This window comes from Diceros bicornis, chromosome 35, assembly GCF_020826845.1.
Source record: "Diceros bicornis minor isolate mBicDic1 chromosome 35, mDicBic1.mat.cur, whole genome shotgun sequence".
Classification (NCBI taxonomy): domain Eukaryota; kingdom Metazoa; phylum Chordata; class Mammalia; order Perissodactyla; family Rhinocerotidae; genus Diceros; species Diceros bicornis.
The window spans coordinates 25,434,383-25,460,186 of NC_080774.1; the positions used below are offsets into that span (position 1 = coordinate 25,434,383).

Here is a 25,804-nt window from a genome sequence, read left to right on the forward strand (position 1 = left end):
TATAATTAACAAGACAGGAAACAACATGTGTTGGAGAGGATGTGGAGAGAAGGGAACTCTCATACACTGCTGGTGGGAGTGCAAACTGGTGCAGCCACTATGGAAAACAGCATGGAGAGTCCTCAAAAAATTAAGGATAGAACTACCATATGATCCAGCTATTCCACTGCTGGGTATTTATCCAAAGAACTTGAAAACACCAATGCGTTAAGATACATGCACCCCTGTGTTCATTGCAGCATTATTCACAATAGCCAAGACTTGGAAGCAACCTAAGTGCCCATCAAGGGATGAATGAATATAGAAGATGTAATATATATACACAATGGAATACTACTCAGCCATAAGAAATGATGAAATCCAGCCATTTGTGACAACATGGGTGGACATTGAGGGTATTATGCAAAGTAAAATAAGTCAGAGGGAGAAGGTCAAATACCGTATGATTTCCCTCATTAAGTAGTAGATAATAACAACAATAAACAAACACATAGAGACAGAGATTGGGTTGGTGGTTACCAGAGGGGAAGGGGGGAGGGAGGGGGGTGAAAGGGATAATTAGGCACAAGTGTGTGGTGATAGGTTGTAGTTAGTATTTGGGTGGTGAACATAATGTAATCTATGCAGAAACATAAGTATAATGATGTACATCTGAAACTTATACAATGTTATAAACCAGTGTTACTGCAATAAACAACAACAAAAAAAGAAAAATCAAACCTATGTTTGTATATTCTAACAATAGTGAGTAATGTACTTTAACAATTTCCATCAGAAAGTCATAATGAAGTTAATACTCAGTTATCTAAAGTTCCCCTAATATTTAATCCTTCATTTTATGAAGATTCTGTATAAATTAAGGATTTCTGTGAATTGAATCTAATGTACCAATATTTTTGAAAAATTATCAATGCAATGATACTTTGTTCATTCTGAACACAAAGATGTTAAAATTAAACAGGTCATTTACCTGAGCAATAATTTTTTAAAGGATGTAAAGTTCTTCTCCTTTATTTCCTCATGCTGAGATAGTCCAGCAAAAAAGAAGTCAGGCAGATATTTCAGTGATGTGAATTATATGAATGATTGGAAAATGTGACCAGATAGAACTGGGAGGCAGCAGTAAAGAGCAGACGAACTGAACAGACACAAGTCCCACGATTTCCAGTCCCAGAGAACCACTCATGCTGTTAGCACTTACCAAACCCCATGAGAATAAAAGAACCTATCAGCATGACGAAGGTCTGGAGGGTGTCTGTGTAAATAACTGAGGCCAAGCCCCCTGCGAAGAGAAAGACAAGAACCAAGATATTTTATCCATGTGTCCTCATCCATTTGCCTTCACCTCCAGTTCTCTTCCACCCAAACCCTGGAAAAGACTCAGCAGAAAACATAGCAAAAGCTGGCTGGACCACAAACTCCTCTCAGCATCATCTCCTCAGTCGTTACGTCTCTCATTGATCCTCCTGTCTGCCTTGCCTTGCCTTGACTCAAAGTTTCTATGAATTATTGTGGAGTTCCATCTTTGTGTAAGTTTTTGAATATTAAATAAGAGAAAAGGCAAAGTTTTAATAGCATGAAAGTTTCCCTCAACAATCCCTCAATTCACTCCATTTAGCACAATATTCTTGCTTTCAAAAAATTGAGCCAAGCCGTTTTCACTCTAGTGTTGGAACACAGATATCACTGTTTTGTTAGTTGTACACCAGATAAAGTTGTTGACATGTGTTTTGCTGCAATGTACAAAAAACAACTTCTCTTTCAACTCTAGACTCATTAGACTCTCAGTGAATAAGATATTTCTCTTATGGGAGTGTCTTGGGGAAACAAGATTGATCCTGAAAACAGGAGATTCATGCCCCCATCTCTCACTTACACTGAAACATATGCTCAATGTTTGAAAATGGCTCCAGAACTGTCTTGATTGTTCCAGCTGTTATTTTCTTTATTTTTTCCTAACTGAGCTGGTATAGTTTAATTTTCATAAGTTAGTATGAATGAGACACTACATCAATGTATCTGGTTCATGAAAGCCTGCTTGAACTATTACCACATATCCTCTCTCCACAACCAACTCACTGCACCAGTTCTTCTTTCCTGATTCTGCCATTCATAGCCCACCACCATGCCCTGGCATCATGTATTCATTTGGTGTATTCTCATGTCTGAGCTGCTATTTCATCCTGACCTTTCATGTGTGTGATATGCTGGATTCCAAATGCCAACCTGGGTACTGAACACATAGCTGAGCCAAATCACCATTTCCCTACTTTACCCACCATATCATTATCCTCCATCAAGGTGCTCACAATTAATTCCGAAGATTGTTCACTTTAGTTGTATTTCTTGTCCTGTGCCTGACTCTCATAGTGGGAATAAAAGGATATCCTTACTTTGGTAGTGACAGGGCTAACCCTGAGGTTGCTAATTGCAGATTGGGGCGAGATCAGCAGAAGATAGCATGACTGAGCTAAACATGCAATGGACTCACCAGTGATTGTGTAAATAGCAGTGACAGCCAAGAGGATGAAGATGGCCAGATAAAGGTCCAATCCCAAGGCCAGCTTGATGAATATGGCTCCAGAAAATATGTCTGACTAAAAAAGGAACAGTCAGGATGGAAAAGAAATGTGCATTTCAAGCCTCTATTTTCTCTGCTCTAGTGTCCTTCCCCCCGCCCCCTCCACCAACTTCTTTTCGTGGTAATCTTCTGCTCATCCTTCAAAATTCCACTTAGATGTCCTCACAGCAATATCTTTCATAGAGCCTCAAACAGCAATTTTACTCTCTGTTTCTCTATCGTAATAGCAGTTAGTTCATTGCTAAATCGAGGCAGCATGACTGAGACCTTTTCCTGTACCAACAAGCTTAAAGAGGCTAAGTAATTGCTTATAGGAACACTCTTGACTATGATGGAGAATTTTTTCCACGTATTCTTTTTTTTTTTTTTAAGATTTTATTTATTCATTTTTTTCCCCCCAAAGCCCCAGTAGATAGCCGTATGTCATAGGCTCACATCCTTCTAGTTGCTGTACGTGGGACTCGGCCTCGGGTTGGACGGAGAAGTGGTGCCTTGGGGCGTGCCCGGGATCCGAACCCGGGCCACCAGCATCAGAGCGCGCGCACTTAACCGCTAAGCCACGGAGCCGGCCCCTCCACGTATTCTTAAAATCAACATTTTTGTTTGCCAATGGGGATTTTCACAATTATATGTTTGTTTCAATTTTCCTACAATTATAAACACACATATATATGTGTGCGTATGTGTATGTACATGTGTGCATATATGTATATATTTCCTAATTCTGTCTGCTAAAAGAGCCACGATAAAAAAGCAACTCAATGAACACACTTAGCACCCAGACTTTGGTCTTTAATATCCTCCCGCAGAAAAATGAATGATTCCAGGGCAAGAGGAGGGTTGGTACAAGATGAGTCTGGAACATTTTGTTATGCCAGAATTTGAGGAATTGCCCAAGAAAATGATGGAGGCATGTCACATTCTTTACACAGGAACCAGTTTGAGGAGCTTCTACTGGCCCAATCTGGTATAATATGAGCATCAATATAATTACATACAATAACCATTTGTAAACCAATGATAAATACGAATTTATGAGTCCATATCAGCAATAGATAAATAGATAGGTAGATAGGTAGGTAGATAGAGGAGAACGAAGGGCTCTTGCCTTTAGTAGGATGCTGAATGCTGACTGGTAACTACAGAAGGAGTGCTAGAGTTGGAAAATCATCATTTGGCAACCATTACAGTAAAGATTGGATCAAGTAAGAATCATCTATGAATGACAAGTCTAGTGGTAAATTTTAAAGATGAACAGGATATTTGCATGGTTTAAGGTATCTCATCACAAACTGCTTATTACTTACAGGGGGAAAAACCCAGTAATTATACAGTGGAGAAATCTGGCAAAATCTCAACCAGGTGATCAAAAGCAACATCACCACTGAGGAACAGATGGACGTCAAATGTCTCCAGATAGGATACCTTGAGTAGGACACAATATGACTTATGCAGTATTCCAGCCAAGAATGCATAACCTGAATCCAACCATCAGGAAATACCAGAAAAATCCAAAATGAAGATTGTTATATTAAGAATGATGGGGGAGGACCTCTATTCTTCAAAAATATCAATGTCACCACAGATAAAAAAAGGCTATGGGTTTGTTCCAGGTTAAAGGAAGCTAAAGACACTTGACAACTAAATGTAATACCAGACCCTAGACTGCATTCTCTACCGGAAAAATAAAGATACCAAAAAGGATATTATTGTGTCAATTGACAAAATTGGAATTTAGATAGTAGATTAGATAAAACTATTGTATCAATGTGACATTTAGTGAAGTTGATTTTACTGTGGTTTTGAAAGAGACTATTCCTCTTTCTAGGAATAGGAATATAAAGGGGGTGCTAGAATTGGAAAACCATCATTTTGCAACTGTCGTAGTAAAGATTGGATCAGGTAAAAATCATTGAATAGAATTACCAATGATTCTAGAATCATAAATGAATGTTAAATCTGGGGGAAATTTATATGGAATTATTTGGGGATAAAGGGCATTGATATATGTAACGTAATCTCAAATCATTTAAAAATATGAGAGAGAGAGAAAAGAAGGGAGGGAGGGAGAGAAGAAGAAGGAATAGGAGGAGGAGAAAGAGAAGGAGAAAAAGAAGAGGGGAGGAGAGGAGAGAGGAGCAGGGAGAGGAGGAGAGGAGGAAGAAGGAAGAACAAAGAACAGAGGTTAGTATAGTAGCATTTCTCCTTGCCCTTGGGAGAGGGAAAGATTTCTTACTCGAAAAGCACCAACCAAAAAGAAAAGATTGCTAAAGTTGACTACATCAAAATTAGGAACTTCTGTTTATTCAAAGACAAGCCACATGTTTGGAGAAGATATTTGTAACACATAAAACCCATAAAGAGCCAGTACTCCTATAAAAGAATAAGAAAGAGACAAGACAACTCGATTTAAAAATGAACATGAAACCTGAATAGGCATTTCTCAAGAATATAGCCAAACGGTCAATAAACACCTGAGACCCCTGTGAAGATGCTCCATCTCACTGGAAATGGAAGGAAATGCAAATTAAAGCCACAATGAGACATCACCACACACTCATAGAATGGCTAAAATTTGAAAGATTGCAGACAACACCAACTGTTGATAGGTCTGTTAAGCAATATGAACTTTAATATGCTGCTGGTGAGAGTGTAAATGTAAATGCTTTGAAAACATGTTTTGTATTATCCACTAACGTCAAATAGATGTTCACCATATGACCAAGCAATTAGATTCCTTGAGCATACACAAATGCATGTTCAAGAGCACTAAGAGACATATACCAAATGTTCACAGCAGCATTATTCCTAATAGCCAAAAGGTAGAAACCACATATTTCTTCACCAACAGTAGAACAAATAAAATTGGTATAGTCATACAATGCAATACTTCATAACAATGAAAATGAGTAATTGCATCAACAATATGGATGAATCTTACAAATATAATTCTGATCAAAAAGAGGCCAGGAACAAAAGAATACTTACTGCTTTGTCATATTTATATAAAATTCAAGAGGCAAAACTAACTTGAAGTGTTAGAAATTAGGGTGGTAGTTATTTTTAGGGGAAGGAGAGAGTAGTATTTGTAAGGAATCACGAGAGGGACTTCTTGGTTATGGGGGTATTTGTAATGAATGATTGACCTGTTCATTTATGTTTTGGGCACTTTTATGTTGTGTATAATACTACCCACACAAAAATAAAGAACCCTATACCGATAGGAAAACTGGGCTCTGTGCTGGCTGTGACGCTAATTCATGGTGTAAACTCAGACAAATCATTTCCACTCACTAGGCTCCACCTTGATCAGCTGTAAAAAGAAGAGTTTGGGTCAAATCAACTTTAGGATCCCTTTGTATAGTTGTGTAGGGTTAGAATTCTAATATTGGTGAAGGATAATGGACGGGGTGAGTGTCTACCAGCTGTTGCCTGGGACCTTGGCTCTCTACCTTATGTTGAGTTCTAAGTATTTGTTAACAAAGAAAGCATCTACAGGTACAATCACGGGAGGACAACACAACCTCATCAACACTTACGACATGATATAGTCCACACAACACTTTTAACTCAACTCTTCAAAATGCCATGTCAGTTCTAATTCCGGGTCTTTGCTCATGTTGTCTCCACATTTAGATTGTCCCTCCATCCAAACCCTACATTTGACTGAGCCTGTGTCCAAGAACTGTGGCTGTAGACTCTTTGGTGGGGAGTGAGTTGGTTCCTGCTAAATTTTCCCCAGCATTGAGTCTGCACTGCATCACTGATCTCTTCATTGATTACTATAGCTCTCTATGTCATCTCTGCAATCCAGTTATGAAGTCCTTGGAAGCCAGATCTCATCCTCAGAGGATCAATTATTGAACTGATCATACAGAGGAATGGTGAGTGAGTGAACGGAAAGTGAGCAATGTCTACACAACAGCTTGTATAGACTACTCTTTCATGATTGTTAGCAGAGAAAGAATAACGAAAAATAGAGGAGTAGGTAGACAGAGTAAAGCAATGATTATTGTTATGAAGGAAGATACCTGATCACGTTTGAGGGTAGTAGAAAGCAAGAAGTAATAGATGATGGTTCGGGGGGGGGGGTGGGAAGCAAGTAGCCAGAGACATTGAGAAGAGATGGGATCAAGAGTAGACACAGGTTGGGGCTGGCCCAGCGGCGCAAGCGGTCAAGTGCGTGCACTCCGCTGTTGCGACCCAGGGGTCGGATCCCGGGCTCGCACAGACGCACTGCTTGTTGAGCCATGCTGTGGCGGCGTCCCATATAAAGTAGAGGAAGATGGGCACAGATGTTAGCTCGGGGCCAATCTTCCTCAGCAAAAAGAGGAGGATTGGCATCAGATGTTAGCTCATAGCTGATCTTCCTCACCAAAGGGAAAAAAAAAAGAGTAGACACAGGTTGAGTGGTTGGCCTTTGACAAAAGGAAGACTCTTCAACTTCAGAGTTGTGGGGGGAAGGGAAAAATGAAGAAAAGTAGATTATTTGGGTGGTTGGAGGGATGTGTTAGTTCATGCCTAAATTTTCTATGTCAAGTAAGAGGTGAGGTTTTCTGATAAGAGGCAGAGATCCAGGAGCTAAAGAAGTTGTAAACAGTTTAGAATAGTCACTGAGAGGACAAGGGTAGAAATTATAAGAAACATAGATGAAAGGATTATTGGTTGAGGTTTAGAGCCCAGCAGAGGGACTCTCAAGTCCACCCAGCTCTGCCTGAACCTCTGTACCCGCAAAGTGTGCTCCCAGCTTCCCTGATCTTACTTCAACACAAACTTGTGCTAGCCCCACTTGGATCTGCCCCTTCAGTTCTCATCCTCCCAGGCTCCACACACACACAAAAATCCACAAAAAACATCTGAAAAATAGCATACAAGCACGTTAGTTAGAAAGACAGAAGTAAAATCCCTGGGTGTAGCACAGAGTAAGTTGGAAGCTGAATTCAACCAAGGTTGGAGTTTTTCAAGGGGAGTTCAATGAAAGGGGAGATAGACAGAGAAATTGAGTCTATGTGCTGAAGAGGGATTATGAGGATAAATCATCGAATCTAAGGAAAAGGAAAGCATGAGTGAGGTGAGGAAAAGGGATAAGGTGGCAGGATTCACAATCAGAAGAATTAGAGGTAGGTTTCTTTGAGTTTGGAAGGGGTGTCGCAGGAGATGGTTGTTTTTTCCCTCTAAGATTTGAAATAAAACCTATTGTTTTGTCATCTCAGCAGACATTTGTGTTGGTGAAAAGCCTGTTCTTGATTATCTGAGCCTAGAAACTAACTCTGTTTTACAAACACATAGTACTTCCTGTCAATTTGTTGTCTCTGGGTTTTCAAGGAATGCAATGGCTGTGTAAATTGAAGGAAGACTGTACTTTTTACAAAATTGGATATTAACAAAATAATTATTACTATTTCAGAAAAAATATCACCTACTGAGATGCCACTCATTGTATTTGAGTTGCCATAAAACATACCTGCATCTGCCTGCGTTTATAGCTGTCAGATTCATACTGATCTACATGGTGGGGTGGGGATAAGTATTTAACTACAGTATTAGGACTTGTGTACTAATGCCTAATCATTTACTTGTTAAAACACTTATTATCATATTATGAATTCCTTGACTTTTGTTTCTCTTATACAGTAAAATTAAGGCATTAAATTGATGGTTTTGAAATTATATGTGAGTAGCTTATATTGCCAATGCGTTTTTATTGTGGTAAAATATGTATAAATAAAATTTGCCATTTTAGCCATTTTAACATGTACAATTCAATGAAATTAATTACATTTACAATGGCTATAAAATATTTCTCATAAAAAAGAGGCATTGCATGATCCAGGATTTTCTTTTGCTATTAAAGGACATTATTAGGACAATAGTCAATATCTGATTACATAATAGTTTGTATCAAAGTTAATTTCCTGATTTTAAAATTTGCAGTGTGGTTTTCCAAAAATATATCAATGTCTTTAAGGCATACAGACTGAAATGTTTAGGAGTAAACATATGTCATGTCTGCAATGATTCTCGATACAGTCACAGGATGCTTAACGATGGGGATATGTTCTGAGAAATGTGTTAGGTGATTTCGTCATTGTGCGAACATCATAGCACATACTTACATAAACCTAGATATTAAATCCTACTACACACCTAGGCTATTGGTACTAATCTTATGAGACCACCATCATATGTGCGGTCTGTCATTGACCAAAACATCGTTATTTGGTGCATGACTGTATGTGTGTTATTGGAGGTTGAAAACCAGTGAATAAGATGAACTTTTTCAAACCTGGGGAGGGGAGGACTGTGAAAGCTGTCCTGTCCTAACTCCTCATAATGACCTATTTAATAAGTAACCAGGACAGAATCTGTTATCAGAGAGTAATAGTACACAAAAGGTCGTGCCTAAGGTTAATTATTACAGATCTTCCTTGACTTACAATGGGGTTGTATCTCAATAAATCCATTGCAAGTTCAAAATGCATTTAATATACCTAACCTACCAAACATCATAGTTTAGCCTAGCCTACCTCAAATGTGCTCAGAACACTTACATTAGCCTACTGTTGGGCAAAATCATTTAACACAAAGCTTGTTTTATAATAAAGTGTTGAATATCTCCTGTAATTTATTGAACACTGTATTGAAAGTGAACAACAGAATGTATGAAGCGTATTGGTTGTTTGTTCTTGCGATTGTGTGGCTGGCTGGGAGCTGTGGCTCACTGCCGCTGCCCAGCATCACAAGAATGTGTCCTACTGCATATTGTTAGCCCAGAAAAAGATCAAAATTCAAAATTCAAAGTATGGTTTCTGCTGAATGCATATCGTTTTTGTACCATCGTAAGGCTGAAAAATCTTAAGTCGAATCATCATAAGCTGGAGGCTGTCTGGCTAGTATTACTTAAAACATAACTTCGTAGATAAGAATGGACTCCTGCCACTGTCTCTTTCCAGCCAACCACACACCCCTCACTGTCACATACATGCTCTGGGTCCTCCATTCAGCTCCCCAACATTCCATCCCCTCCCGGTTACCGGGAACCTTCCACTCCAGGAGGCTGCATCCGTAAGGGGCCACTTTGGCCACTATCATTCTGCTCCTGTACCCTGTTCATGTTCTTTAGAACCATAAATCTGTAGATGTCAGAGCCAGAGGAGAACTAGAAGATCATCGAGTCCCACCCACTTATGGAACCTGCAAGCGCAAGGCCCCAGACACTAGCAGCCTACCCCCCGACCCCGCAAATGAGGACAATCTCCAATAATTCCACCCAGCAGGGACCAATCCCTTTCCTGGGGGTTCATAGCACGTCTCCTGTACTTGTCCACACACTCTATTGAAGCTCGCATTTTAATATATAAATTTGCATATATCATTATAAAATGTTAACTATGTCATGTTTAAAATTCTTATATCCTTAACCATAGGGTGAACTTCTAGTGCATAGAAATCTTTATTACCACTTGCAAGGAGCTCAAAAACATACAGTAAGTGCTGGGAAATGCTCACGTTGCATTAGGAAGGCTCATGTCATCTAATCTAAGTAGCTGGTTTACTTCCAGGAACAACTCAGCTCAACAGAAGAGTGATAATGAGGGTTAGCTTCTTCTCTCACGAACTGCCTAGACCATAAACTTGCAGGAGATTATTTCATTAGTCACTGATACATCAGGAGCAAATGAGTCACTCTTTCTTTGTTTTCTACATGTGCTGCTGAATCTTCAAATCCCTTTCTTCTTTCCTCTATGATTATCTCCAAGGAACTTAACTTTTGAAAGGCTTTAGAATTCTTTTAACACTTACTTGTGACATCTGTTTTATAGGAGTGGTCTTAGATAAAATAAATTTAAGAAAAGTCAGTATAATAATACAAAGTACTTTCCTCCTGTCTCACATGTCAGATAATCAAGCTGAAAATGAAAATATAAACCTAGACTGGCCCTGATAAAGAGAATAAAGAGGTTATTGTGCAGTGGAAAGGCAGGAGACTAGAGAAGTCTCCACTTTTCTACCACAAATAGCTGTGTTACTTGAATGAGACATTTTGTTCTTTCTGTACATCCATTTTTTCATATCTTTAATGAAAGTGTAAGTTTACACTCTGGAGCGCCTCATGACTCGAAATTCTTTTACTCTAGAGATGCAGGGTCTCTGAAGCTCCTTTTTTCCATAAAAACTTGGTAGAGAGACCCCAGGCAGTTTAAGACATCCATATGGCTTGACACATAAAGACTGTTGATATATGCACACCCAGTTCTCTGATCTTAGCGCTCTAGCCCCATCAAAGCCCTGTAGCCCCACCAAAGCTATCTCAGGAAGCTAAAATGCCAGGAGCGCTCAACTCACTGTGATTCTCAAAACCACAAAGATGAAGAGGGAGAGGACAGAGAGGTAGATCTGGAGGCGCTTCCCACCAAACCGCTTCTTCAGATATTCTGGCATGGTCATGACCTGCAGACATAGACATCAACAGGGATTCACTCTGAGCCCAGCACATTCGGATTATTCAACATTTACTAAGCACCTACTGGCAGGTGACTGTATGCGGCACCTTGGGAACACGAGTGAGAAAGGCACAGCCTCTTGGGAGAGCAGGAAGGTTGGAATGAACACAGGGTTTGGAATCAGAATTCTTGGGATTTGTTCCCAGATTCGACTTTTACTAGAAGTGTGACCTTTGGCAAAGGACAATCTCTCTGAACCTCCATTTTCTCATGTGGAAAGTGGGGTTTAATATGAAGGTAGATGTAAAATACCTACAACAATACTAAATGCGTGGTAAACACTCAGCAAATTATTTTTATTATTTTCGCCAATACTGCTGCAGTCTAGTAAAAACAATATTATTTGTAAATAATGAACCACAATGAGGGTTACATAATAAATTGATAATTGAGCAAATTGCAAATACACATTTGGGGATATATTTACGGGATTATCTTTATTAAAAGGAAGAAAGTGACATTAAATTCCTACTTAGAGAAAAATCTGAAGTTATCATTTCTGAAAAACGAGATCAACTATGTGATGTGTAGCATAAAAGGTGTAGCTTCTGGTTTCTTCATAGCAGATGGAGTTCGTGATTTAATCTCCCCCATATAAAAGAATGTTAAATAAATATTCATATGACATTATCAAAAACAAGAAGGGGAACTCTTGGTCGCTCATAAACTGTGTGGAACCCCCTCAAAGATGGTAAGCCACATCCAAGAACGCACGCATGAGTTCTGTGTCAGGGGTCCTTGCACCAAGGACAGCATCCTTCAACAGAGCTTGGTCAAGCCTAGAACTAGAAGGGACCCAAGACGAGCAAAGGAGAAATGTATGATGACCTGGAGAGGTACTGGCCAGAAGGCTGGGCCCCTGAGCACCCTCATCCCAGGAATTCTCCCAGGATGCAGCATCCCATGGTCTGAGCACCAGCAGCAGAAGGAACAAATGTGGTAGCTAGGCTGAGAGTAGCAGAACAGTTGGTTGGCAACCAGTTGGTTGGCAACACCCAGGTTCAAGGGGAGCCACCATAGCTGTGATATATCTCACCTCCAATTGAAAAAAGAAACTACTTTACAAATATCAGAATGGCAAAAATTATGATGAAGGAAAATACCATGTGTTGGTGAGGATGTGGGAAAGTGGGAACCCTCACAATAGTGACCTGCAGGAGGACAGCTGACGGCAGCCATTTTCAAGATCAATCTGGCTGCACCTAGTGGATTTCTATAAATGTAAGCCCAGAAATCCTGGGACGAATGATATTACCCAGGTTTCATGATTGGGCAGAAAGAATGAGGAAATAAATGAATGCCTGACAGATGTGCCGAGAAAATCTGCAGATACTCACCTCTGCCTTGATGTATATGGGAACAAAGAACCACGCTAGAACCAGTAACAGCAGCGAGGCCTATGAGAAACCAAGAAAAGAGTGTAAAGTGAAAGAGGCTTGGCTTATCATCTCATGACCTCTGAGTCTGAAAATAAAATAAGTTTGCTTGAATCCTGTCCCACTCAACCAATTAGGACCCCAAGACAGCTGTGGATTCCTGTCTTGTTTCCATGATTCAGAGGCCACTATTTCCTGGGGCTTAAATGTGACAAAAGGTGTGCGGGGAAAAATGGACTGAAGAGATCTGAGCCCCGCTGGACCACTGGAAGATCATACAATCTTTGCCAAAAGGAATTATTCTTGAATGGCAGGAATTGTATGCAGAGTGACAAAGCAATGAGCAAGAAATTTGGAGATAGAAGAATATTCTCAGTGTCCCCCAAGTCTTGCCACATACGATGACAATAATGTATAATCTTGCATTAGTATGCAATGCTTACAGAGAGACTTCACATATATCAGCCATGCTGCTCTCACAGGTGCGGCAGACATGCTACGCACAATGATTCCTATTTTATGGAGGGGGCACTTGAACCTCACAGAGATTAAGGAAGCCCAAGTTCACAGGTTAAAAGAGGAGCAGCCGAGCTCTCAGCAGCCTGGTAATTACACCCACTAGGGCCAAAGGGCATTTTGTCCATGCCTCCGGGGGCTGGCTCCATTCTGGAGTCCACGGCATTATCAAAGCAAAACTACAGCCATAGGGCATATCTAGGGGCTGGGTCCATTCTAGAGTGCCTGATATACTAAAGTGAAACTAGGGGCAAAATCTTCAACAAAGGAGAGGTGCAGGCATTTGTGATGACTCAGATCACTTTCTGAGTCCATCCTGGGACGGTCTGCTTACAATTTCACTGTGTTATCTCCCTCTGATCGATATGCATGCAGATGTATGTGGAAACACAAGAAAGGATAAGAGAAAAGGACAGAAAAAACTAAGGCAATTCAAGAAATATTATGGCACGTTCACCACGTGCCCAGCCAGGTGCTAGATGATGGGGCAGTGCGAGTGACATGAGAGGACATGGTCCCTGTTCTTAAAGAATTTAGGGTCTAATTAAGAGAACATGGCTTCTACTGGTGAAACGGCAATAAAACTATTAGGAATCCACTCACAGAGTCTTGTAGATTCTACTTACTATCTCAAAATCATTCACTCCTTACTGTGCTGTCACTTCCTTGATCAGGCCCCTTCTGGTCAGTTTCTATCCATCCATCTGGCATCAGTACCAGGAAGCTCCCTCCACACATGCCAAACCCCACCTGTCATCTAGGATGGATGCCCCTCCTGTGAGATCTCTCAATGCTCCCTGCATGTTTCTCTCTGTACTTTCTACGCTGTAGTGAATGCGTGCCTCTCTCTTCCACTGGGATGTAAGCTTCTCAAAAGAAGAGACCATTGCTTTTACATTTTTTAATTCCCTGCATCTAATTCAGAGCGGGACACACAGTGTAATAGCTCAGGGAGGAGAGATACAAGTGAGGGCTAAAATAATAAAACAAAATAAAGGAAATCAGGTGAAAGTAGAGATTGAATCATATAGAAATGACATTCCTGATGGGAATAACTGCTTGAGCAAAATCTCAGTGGTGGGCAATAATGTGACTGGAACGGCCCAGGCAGAATGGAGCCACACAGGGAAGGCCCTGAAGTTCAAATGAGGGGTGGGTTAGGAGAAGGAAAAATAGAAATCAAATGAAAGCGGAGTTTATCCCATAGAGATCCCCATAAAAACATTCTTGGATATGGGTTTGATTTAAAGGAAAAAGCCTATAATGTCACTTACATTCCATTCAAATGCTGCGGTGGCGATTCCTGAAGCTGCTCCCGTCCCAGCCAGCCCCACAAAGTGGCCACTGCCGATGTTACTGGCGAAGAGAGAGGCGCCCATCTGGAATCCAAGAGGACAGACTAGGATCAGAGTTAAAAGACCCAAATCAGACTTCTTGAAAACACATAGAGGTTGAGATTTTCCATCACTATTCCTTAGGGCACGTGTCAGCAAACTACGGCCCGTGGGCTGAATCCAGCCAGTCACCAGTGTTTGTATGGTTGTTAAGAATGTTTTTTACATTTTTGAATGGTTAAAAAAAATCTTGAGAAGAATAATATTTTGTGAAATGCGAAATTATGTGAAATTCAAATTTCAATGTCTATGCATAGTTTTATTGGAACACAGCCATGCTTGCTGGTTTTACGTATTGACCATGGCTGCTTCTGTGCTACAATGGCAGAGTTGTGTGGTTGCAACAAACTGTATGGCCCATAAACACTAACGTACTTACAGTCTGGCACTTTATAGAAAACTTGGTGATCTCTGCCTTAGAAGAACATTAATCTATCTACCCAAATGCTCTGGCTTGAGCCCATCCTTGGCCAAGAACTTCCAGATCTCCTGTAGGCCCCTTCAATCAGCCTCAAGAATCCCAAAGTTGGGTAGAAGGGAGTTCCTCTTCATCCTTCTGGCCCTAAGGACCCTCTTCTCATCCACCTCCTTCTCCATCACGTTGTCTGCTTTTCTTAAGTCTCAAAGATCAAGAGAGATCTCTTGAGTGGGCACAGATGAGCACTAGTCCTGACAGAACAGATTTGGGGTATGGAACCCCTGCAGTGCCCCTTTTTCTCTTCCCACTTTTTCAGCCCTCTGTAAAACCACCTGGGGATGAGCTCATTTGTGGCTATGGGATTGGTTCAATCTTGAATGTTTCACAAAAACAGTCCCAAGGAGGCAATGTTGGATTGGACATTCCAAGTAAAAATCCATTTTGAGCTTTCAGTTGATCTACTTCAATCACCCCAGCCAGGTCATTTCCCGGTCTCTACTTTCCTTCATAATATTTAGTCAGCAAATCTGTGAAAGAAGCATGTACTGAGCATCCACTCTATACCCAACCCACTGCTTACACTGTATGGGTTCAGAGAAGAAGATGCACCCTATGCAGCAATGGGACTCTGGCCAAGGAGGCCAAGCATTAAAGCCCAGCAAGGAAGACACCAACTGGGCAAGAATCAAAGAGGCATCAGCATTTGCACCATCACAGGGTACACATATCCTCTATGGTAACTGCATAGAGCAGACATTCAGGTGGGAGTGCAGACGAAGCAGGACTTGAACTGGGTGTTGAAGGAGGAGAGCAGAGAGGGGGAGGCTCATCCAAAAAAAGGGGCAGCATTAGCTCAGGATTGGGAGCAAAGAAGGAATGTGCTGGGGATCTCAAGGAGCCAAGGCAGAAGATTCTTGGTGAGGACCAGCAAAAAATAACATGAAGCAGAGCTGAACTGGGTCTTCTTAAAGGCCGCATTACACCTGCTCTTATAATCAGTGACGCACTGTAATTGATTAGAACTACAGGGCAGAGACCTGAGGCCAGGGATTTAGGAAAAGAGACAACAGCAGGTAGTCAACCAACGCACATCAGAGATTCTCAGCATTCCCAAGTTTTCTTTATTTACTCTTAAACACACAGACACAGGAAGTTTATCTCCGGGAAACTCTGACCCACTCACCGGCCACCAGACCATATCTCGCCCAGCCAGGAAGAAGCCTCCAATAGTGTTCCGGTTGGTCCTCAGCATCGCCTGAGAAGAAGGGAAGACGTATGAGGGTCAAGCCCCAGCCTGGACCCAAGATGCCCCAGAGGCTCTGGCCAGGTGCTGATGGAAGTGACCTCGTCCAGTACTCCTAAAGGGAGAAACATTTTCTTGGAAGTGGTGATATAGCATCAATTTTTAAAGTACTTCAAAATCATAGTTTCATAGAAACACAGGGATTTTAAGAAATCATATTCCTCAACTTCTGTCCTAATTTCTGTTTGTTTTCATTTATGAAAACAATGTGAGGAATCACTAAAGTTGTTTTTAGAAGAAAAATTGCAACCTCACACTCATTACTAAAAAGAAAGAATGAATGTAAATGAATTAAGCATCCAACTCAACTAAATTAGAAAGTGAGAAAATAACAAAGGAAAATAAAAGAAGTGAGGTAATAAAAATAACATCTTTATTCATTATGCCAGGTGCTGGAGAGGCTGAACAGAATAAGTCTGAAGTTCCCACTGCTGGCTCTGTTCAAGTGATAGAGTTGTTAGCAAAATAAATTAACTCAGTGTAAGCACTGTTTATGTCACACACGAGAAAATGATTCTGAGGAAAGGACAACGAAATCTGCGACAGCTGCTAATGCTCTCTCATCTTCATCACACCACACCTTTCCCTCCCTCAGACGTTTTACTCCCAGGTCACGTGCCCGCCCTAAACACCCCATTGGGCTCCTACATACCCACAGCCCTACAACCATCACCACTAGGAAATAGATGACAATGACGGAGATGTCAGCAGGGTTTCGGATGCGCTCTGACATCGCAGGTGTCTCTGCGTTCCCAGTCGTGGTGCTGGGGCTTAACGTGCTGGCCATGGCTGCAGGTGGTGCCTTCCCCATCCTTGGATGGCCCTTTGCTTATATAAGCTCTGGGTTAATGATCAGCCTCGAGGAGGTGGAGCATGCTATCAGAGCCAGCTCCTGGGCAAGGGGACCTTTAAACCTCTTCTCTGAAGCTCTGAGACCCTGGGCCTCTGGCAGTCAGTGTTGACCTAAATGGCGTGTGAGAATGTGGGGTGAGAGACAAGAAATGAGATGAGAACTGGAGGTGGAGAGAGGGGTGTTCATTGAGTGGAAAAACAGAGTCTTTAAGAAGATTTGACCAGGTTGAGTGAGGACTAGGGAGAGATGAAGGGGACAAGGAGGGGAGAAGATCAGAGGGGAAGGGGCCAGAAAAGAGTCAAGAGGGATGGAGGTGACAGTCCCTTACAGAGCAGATAAGATTCCTGACCGAGCAATTATATCCCTTGAAAGTGAAGTTAAATATGCATTTCTTGGGTTGCAAAGCACCATATTTCTCTGGAACCAGGTAATCTGAAGTAGGCTTTATATGACACATCAGGACCATGGCAGCCCATGTAGGAAAGGGAAGTAGCTCTGTGAGCACTGAGTATGGAAGTGTGAGGGCAGGGCTGCACAGTGGGCTGGGTCAGAGGTTTTGACAATGAATGAATCAACCTAAAATTATATGATGGTGATACTCAGGATTCGGGGCCCATGACCTTTCAACTGCATGAAGTTAGAAGTAAAGCCTCGACTCTCTTTTTTCCCCCATATGTTTATTGCGGTAAAATATACATAATGTAAAATTTACCCACGTAGCCACTTTTTCAAGTGTACAATTCAGTGACGTTTAATACATTCTCAGTGTTGTGCGACCATCACCACTCTCTGTTTTCAAAACTTTGTCATCATCCCTAACAGAAGTTCTGTATCCAACAAACAGTAACTCCCATTCCTCCCTCTTCCCAGCCTCTGGTAACCTCTATTCTACTTTCTATCTCTAAGAATTAGCCTATTCTACCTCATATAAATGGAATCAAACAGTATTTGTCTTTATATGTTCAGCTTATTTCGTTTAGCATGATGTTTTCAAGATTCATCCATATTGTAGCACGTGTCAGAATTGCATTCCTGGGGCTGGCCCCATGGCTTAGCGGTTAAGTGCACACGCTCCGCTACTGGCGGCCCGGGTTAGGATTCCAGGTGCGCACCGACACACCGCTTGTCCGGCCACGCTGAGACTGCGTCCCACATACAGCAACTAGAAGGATGTGCAACTATGACATACAGCTATCTACTTGGGCTTTGGTGGAACAAAAAAGGAGGAGGACTGGCAATAGACGTTAGCTCAGAGCCGGTCTTCCTCAGCAAAAAATAAAAAAGAGGAGGATTAGCATGGGTTTTAGCTCAGGGCTCATCTTTCTCACACAAACACACAAAAGAATTGCATTCCTTTTCAAGGCTGAATAATATTCTATTGCATGTATAGATCATATTTTGTTTATTCATTTGTCTGTTGATGGACTTTTGGGTTGTTTCCACCTTTTAGATATTGTGAATAATGCTGCTTGAACATTGGTGTACAAGTGCCTGTTTGAGTGCCTGCTTTCAATTCTTTTGAGTACACACCTAGAAATAGACTTGCTGGGCCATATGATAATTCTACATTTTATGTTTTAAGGAACCACTAAACTGTTTTCCACAGAAGTGATACCATTTTACTTTCCCATCAGGAATGCATAAGAGTTTCAATTTCTCCACATATTCAACAGCACTTGTTATATTCAGTTTACAAAATTATAACCATCCTCATAGGTGTGAAGTGGTATTTGATTGTGGTTTTGATTTGCATTTATAATGCAATGATTAATGATGTTGAGTATCTTTTCAAGTGCTTATTGGCTATATATATCTATTTTTGGATAAAAGTCTGTTCAAGTCTTTTGCCCATTTTAGAACTGGATTGTTTGTTTTTTTTGTTGTTGATTTATAGGAGTTCTTTAGATATTCTGGATGTTAATCTCTCATTAGAGAAATAGTTTGAAAATACTTTTTCCCATTCTGTGGGTTGTATTTTCATTCTCTCGATAATGTCCTTTGATGCACAAAAATTTTAATTTTGATAAAGTTCAATTATCTATTTTTTTTTTGTTGCTTGTGTTATTAGCGTCATATTCAAGAAACCATCATCAAATCCAATGTCATAAAGACTTCATCCTATGTTTTATAGTTTTAGATCTTATGTTTAGGTCTTTGATCCATTTTGAGTTAATTTTTGTATATGGTGTAAGGTATGGGTCCAATTTCACTCATTTTCATGTGGATATCCAGTTTTTGTTTTTGTTCTTTTTGGTGAGGAAGATCGGCCCTGAGCTAGCATTTGTTGCCAATCTTCCTCTTTTTGCTTGAGGAAGATGGTCCCTGAGCTAACATCTGTGCCAGTCTTCCTCTATTTTGTATGTGGGACGCTGCCACAGCATGGCTTGATGAGCAGTGCAAACATCTGTGCCTGGGATCCAAACCTGTGAACCCCAGGCCACTGAAGTGGAGCACATGAAATTAACCACTATGCCACTGGGTTGGCCCCAGGATATCCAGTTTTTGAGCATCATTTATTGAGGCTGTTCTTTCCCATTGAATGGTCTTTGCACTCTTGTCAAAAATCATTTAGCCCCACGTGCAAGGGTTTATTCCTGGGCTCTTTATTCTATTCCCTTGATCTATATGTCATTATGCCAGTACCATACTGTTTTGATTACTGTAGCTTTGCAGTAAGTTTTGAAATCAGGAAATGTGAGAATTCCAAGTTTGTTCTTTTTCAAGATTGTTTTGACTATTCAGAGTTCTTTGAGATTCCACATGAATTTTAGGATGAGTTTTTCTATTTCTGCCAAAATGCGATTTGGATTTTAATAGAGATTGCATTGACTCTACAGATTGCTTTGGATAGTATTATAATCTTAACAATATTAATTCTCCTAATCCATGATCACAGGAAGTCTTTCCATTTATTTGTGTCTTCTTTAATTTCTTTCAACAATGCTTTTTAGTCTTCATTGTGCAGGTCTTTCCCCTCCTTGGTTAAATTTATACTTATGTATTTTATTCTCATTGATGGTACTGTAATGGAATTGTTTACTTAATTCTCTTTTGGGATTGTTCATTGTTAGTGTATAGAGATGCAATCAATTTCGTGTTGATTTTGTATCCTGCAAATTTACTCAATTAGTTTATTAGCTCTAACAGTATTTTTTGTGGAATTTTTAGGGTTTGCTATATATACTATCATGTTATTGGGAAACAGAGTTAATTTTTTTTCTTTTTTTCCAATTTGAATACCTTTTACTTATTTTTCTTGCCTTGTTTTCTCTGGTTAGGACTTCCAATACTATTTTGAATTAATGAAATCAGTCATTCTTGTCTTGTTTCCAAGCTCAGGGGAAGAGCTTTCAGTCTTTCACCATTGAGTATGATGTTAGCTGTGAGTTTTTTTTTTAATTTTTAATTTTATTTTTTCCCCCAAAGCCCCAGCAGACAGTTGTATGTCATAGTTGCACATCCTTCTAGTTGCTGTATGTGGGATGTGGCCTCAGCATGGCCGGAGAAGTGGTGCGTTGGTGCGCGCCTGGGATCCGAACCCGGTCCGCCAGCAGCGGAGCGCACACACTTAACCGCTAAGCCACGGGGCCGGCCCTAGCTGTGAGTTTTTCATATATGATCTCTACCGTGTTAAGGAAGTTTTGTTCTATTCCTTGTTTATCGAGTGTTTTTTTAAATCAAGAAAGTTCAAAATTTTCAAACTTTTTTTTCCCCTACATCATGGCATTTTTTTCCCGTCATTCTATTAATGCAATTTATTACGTTGATTGGTTTTGGTATGTTGAACCATCCTTGCATTCTGGGAATAAATCTCACTTGGTCATACAGTGTATAATTCTTTTAGTGTGCTGCTGAATTCAGTTTGCTAGTCTTTGAGGATTTTTGCATTAATATTCATAATGGATATTGGTCTGGAGTTTTCTTGTTTCTTTGTCTAGCTATAGTATCAGGTAATGCTGGCTTCAAAGAATGAATTAGGAAGTGTTCTCTCATCATCAATTTTTTGGAAGAGTTTGAGGATGATTGGTGTTAAATATTTTTTAAATGTTTGGTAGAATTCACCACTGAAACAAGTGGCAAATTATTATTCTTTCTTGGGATGTTTTTGATTACTGATTCAATCTCATTTAGATTTTCTATTTCTTTATCATTCACTTTTCATAGATTGTGTGTTTCTAGGAATTTGTCCATTTGATCTAGGTTAACCAATTTTTTGGTGTACAAATGCCTACAGTATTCTCTTATAATCCCTTTAATTTCTGAAAAATCAGTAGCAATGTCCTCAAATTCATTTCTAATTTAAGTAATTTAGGCCTTCTCTCTTTTCTTCTGAGTCAACCTAGCTAATGGTTTGTCAATTTTGTTAATCTTTCTGAAGAAATAACTCTTGCTTTAGCTGATTTTCTCTGTTGTTTTTTCTGTTCACTATTTTGTTTATCTCTGCCCTAATCTTTATTATTCCCTTCCTTCTGATAGCTATGGGATTAGTTTCTTATTTTTAGGGTTCCTTAAGGTTTAAAATTAGTTATTGGATTTGAGATCTTTCCTCTTTTTAAATGTAAGTCTTTAAAGCTATGTATTTCACCCTTAGTACAGCTTTCTTTGCAACCCATAAGTTTTGGTATATTGTGATTTTGTTTTCATTTATCTCAAGTTATTTTTTGCTAGCTTTATTGAGGTATAATTGAAAAATAAAAATTGTACATAATTAAGGTGGACAGGGGATGTATTAATATATGTATACATTGTGAAATGATTACTACGAACAGGCTAATTAACATGTCCCTCACCTCACATAGTTACCATTTTTTTTTTGGTGAGAGCAATTTAGATCTACTCTCTTAACAAATTTAAATTATACAATACAGGATTATTAACTATAGTCAGCATGCTGTACATTAGACCCCAGAATTTATTCATCCTGCAGAACTGAAACTTTGTATCCTTTGACCAACATTTCCCCATTTTTCCCACACCCCGGCCTCTGGTAACCACAGTTCTACTCTCTGCTTCTAAGAGTTTGACATTTTTAGATTCCATGTATAAGTGAGATCATGCAGTATTTGTCTTTCCATGTCTGGTTTATTTCACTTAGCATAATGTCCTCCAGATTCATCTGTGTTATCACAAATGGTAGGATTTCCTTCTTTTAAAAGGCTGAATAACATTCCATTGTGTATGTGTATGTGTGTGTGTATGCCACATTTTCTTTATCCGTTCATCCATCAATGGACACTTAGATTATTTCCATAGCTTGGTTATTGTGAATAATGTATGAACATGGGAGTGCAGATAACTCTTCAAGATACTGATTTTGTTTCTTCCAAATACATCCTCAGATGTGGGATTTTTGGATCATATGGTAGTTCTATTTTTAATTTTTTGAGGAACCTCCATACTGTTTTCCATAGTGGCTTGTACCAATTTACATTCTCACCAACAGTGCACAAGTGTTCTCTCTTCTCCACACCCTCAACAACACTTGTTATTTCTTGTCTTTTTGATAATACTCATCCTAAGAGAGATAAGGTGATATATGAGTTTTGTTTTGGTTTGCATTTCCTCATGATTAGTGATGTTTAACACTTTTTCATGTAACTGCTAGCCGTTTGTATGCTTTCTTTGGAAAAATGTCTATTCAGGTCCTTTGCCCATCTTTTAATCAGGTTTTTTTTTTGCTGTTGAGTTGTAAGAGTTCTTTATATATTTTAGATATTAACCCCTTACTAGATATATGGTTTGGAAATATTTCCTCCCACTCTGTAGGTTGTCTTTTCATTTTGTTGATTGTTCTCTTTGATGTGCAGAAACTTTTTAGTTTGATGTAGTGCCACTTATTTATTTTTTTCTTTTGTTGCCTGGCCTTTTGGTGTCATATGCAAAAAATCATTGCCAAGACCAAAGTCAAGGAGCTTATTGCCTACATTTGCTTCTAAAAGTTTTATGGTTTTAGGTCTTGTGTTCAAGTCTTTAATCCATTTTAAGTTAATTTTTGTGAGTGGTGCAAGATAGGGATCCAGTTTCATTCTTTTGCATGTGGATATCCAGTTTTCACAGCACCATTTATTGAAGAGACCATCCTTTACCATTGTGTGTTCTTGGCATTTTTGTCAAAGATTAGTTGACTATATGCATGAGTTTATTTCTGGGCTCTTGATTTTTTTCCATTGGTCTATGTGACTGTTCTTATGCCTGTATAATACTGTTTTAATTATTATAGCTTTGTAATACAGTTTGAAATCAGGAAGTGTGATGCTTCCAGCTAAGTTCTTCTTTCTCAAGATTGCTGTGTCTATTTGGGGACGTTTGTGGTAGAATTGTTTTTTATATTTCTGTGAAAAAATATCATTGGAATTTTGATAGAGATTGCATTGAATCTGTAGATTGGTTTGGGTAGTATGGACATTTTAACAATATTAATTCTTCCAATCCATGAACATGGGATATCTTCCCATTTATTTATGTCTTCTTCAGTTTCTTTTATCAAGGTTCTATAGTTTTCAGTGTACAAATCTTTCACTTGCTTGGTTAACTTTATGTCTAAGTATTTTATTCTTTTTGATGCTATTGTAAACGAGATTGTTTCCTTTATTTCTTTTTCAGATAGTTTGTTGTTAGTGTAGTTGTGTTAGCAACACAACTGATTTTTGTATGTTGATTTTGTACCTGCAACTTTACCGAATTTATATATTAGTTCTAACAGTTCTTTGGTGGAGTCTTTAGGAATTTCTATATATAAGATCATGTCATCAGCAAACAGAGACACTTTACTTCTTCTTTTCCAATTTGGAGGCCTTTTATTTCTTTTTATTGCTAATGGCTCTGGCTAGGACTTCTAGTACTATGTTGAATAGGAGTGCTTAGAGTGGACACCCTTGTCTTGTTCCTGCTTTTAGAAGAAAAGCTTTCAGATTTTCAGCATTGAGTATGATGTTAGCTGTGGGTTTGTCATGTATGGCCTTTATTGTGTTGAGATAAGTTCCCCCTATATCTGTTTTTTTGAGAGTTTTTATCATGAAAAGATGTTGAATTTTGGCAAATGCATTTTCTGAGTCTGTTTCTGGGTCTGTAGATGGGACCACAGGAAGTGAGTCAGCCACCTGGGCATGGGCTTGCTTTCTCAAAATTCCCCTCCTTGTTCTTGGACTCCATCAGGGTTTCACAATCTCCTACTTTGATACCACAATTCCCAAAGGCACTTTTGCCTGTGGATGGCTACCAAATTATTGTTGATGAAGGGGGACACTAGCAGGCAACCTCTTATCCCACCATCTTGCTGATGTCACCTTGTGAACAATCCTACCATTTTGAAGATATCTTTTTCTTGATTGAGCACTTGCTTGATTGCTGGAATTAAACTTTGACTGTTTTCCAGAGCTCCCACAAAGTTGGTTCAGATAGCTTCTGTTCATTTTTCTTTTTTTAAAGATGTTTTTATGATGGAATAAAAACTTGAAGTGTCCTAGTCCACCATTTTGTTGACCATCTCATTTAATAATGAAGTTCTTTAGAGTGAGGCACCTCATTAGGTCATTACTGCTCACCTCCCACACTCTCCCAGAGACCTTATCCTGGGTAAAACATTCGTGCAGATCTGTCCCTTTCTCTGTCCTGCAAGCAACATCTGTGTGCATTTATGACCACTTAAATGCAGGATGAAGTGTAAAATTGATGAAATAGAAGCCTCAGTAGGAGCCGAGTGGAATATCTAAAGGACCCTGAGTCAGGAAAAGATGAGTAGAGCTTAATTACCTAAACTTTAATTTAACATAAAAAATGATCCTACCCAGCTCTGTCTCACTAGGAAAAGAAATTAAATTTGGCAGAATAAGGCAAGAATAAGGCAAGAAAACATAACTTTTTAGAGACTCCTGTGAACCTGGGGTCCCAAACCCTCATGCGGCTTGAGGAATTCCACAAGAGGGAAAGGACTTGGTAAGCTCCTACAAGACAATACATATTCATAACTTTCCATTACCAATTAAATTAACCCACCAGCAACAAGTTTCCTTTGGATCATTTTTCTTTCTAGATAAGGAGTTTCTGTTGGACATCACATTGTCTTCCACCTAAAGGCCTGGAGTTTTGAGCTCCCACCTCATCCTTTGGACAGAGTGGGGGCTCAAGGCACAGCATCCCTGCCTTCTGAAGCATTTTCTTCTCCAGGCTGTGTGACTTCAGCCTCTCTACCTATTGCAGCTGTGCGCTCACATACTCTCATCTCAGGCTCAGGGACAGAGGGAAGAGGAAGGATGAGGGAGTCTGAGCATGAGGAGACAGAGACCTCTGGGTTCCTGGATGTTGACCAGTCCGGATGAATTAATAAAGTAACTTTTGTGCCCTCTAGAAGAAGAGCAAGTTCTCCTGCCTTCTCTGGGAGATCTATATAGAAGAGTTGGTTTGAAAACTGTTTTTGTATGTGTATGGGTCTGGGCTAGTCTTTGGGGATGGTTCCATTCAATTCCTGAGTCCTCATCTCCCTGCTACAGTCACAAGGGCCTTCTGTCTGTTACCTGTCCAATCACTGGCATATACTAGAAGTTCCTTAAGTAATTGTTTAGTGAGTGAATGAAGAATGCTAAGAACCCTACGAGGTGGAATATTTTTATACCTTTCCTATAGGAGGGGAAAACAGAGTCCCCGCAGCCCTGGTCTCTCCCTCACCATCATATTTCTGCTGGATTCCATCATGTTGCATAAATCAACAAAAACAAAACTAGACTCATCACTGATTTTGCCATGTTTTTCTCTGTCTCAAATGTTCCCCGTGCCAGTCATGATTTCTCAGCATTAGTGCTAGTGACATTTGGGCCAGATGATTCTTGGTGTGGGGGCTATCCTGTGCATTGTAGGATGTTT

The 25,804-nt window shown here is 39.8% G+C and overlaps 1 protein-coding gene across 2 annotated transcripts in view; it reads right to left on the reverse strand.

Annotated features, from left to right (window-relative positions):
- LOC131398366 (solute carrier family 5 member 4) overlaps positions 1-16,879 on the reverse strand; it is a 41,918-nt gene extending 25,039 nt beyond the window's left edge. Inside the window, exons 1-7 of one of the 2 annotated variants that reach the window (XM_058531868.1) lie at positions 16,745-16,879; positions 15,973-16,044; positions 14,252-14,356; positions 12,423-12,482; positions 10,928-11,032; positions 2,492-2,597; positions 1,202-1,282 (exon numbers count right to left, since the gene is read on the reverse strand). In XM_058531868.1, coding sequence (XP_058387851.1) covers positions 1,202-1,282; positions 2,492-2,597; positions 10,928-11,032; positions 12,423-12,482; positions 14,252-14,356; positions 15,973-16,044; positions 16,745-16,879 — 664 coding nt within the window. The remainder of the gene's footprint in view (positions 1-1,201; positions 1,283-2,491; positions 2,598-10,927; positions 11,033-12,422; positions 12,483-14,251; positions 14,357-15,972; positions 16,045-16,744) is intronic. The other variant, XM_058531869.1, reaches the window with a different exon arrangement.
- Between the last annotated feature and the right edge of the window lie 8,925 nt (positions 16,880-25,804).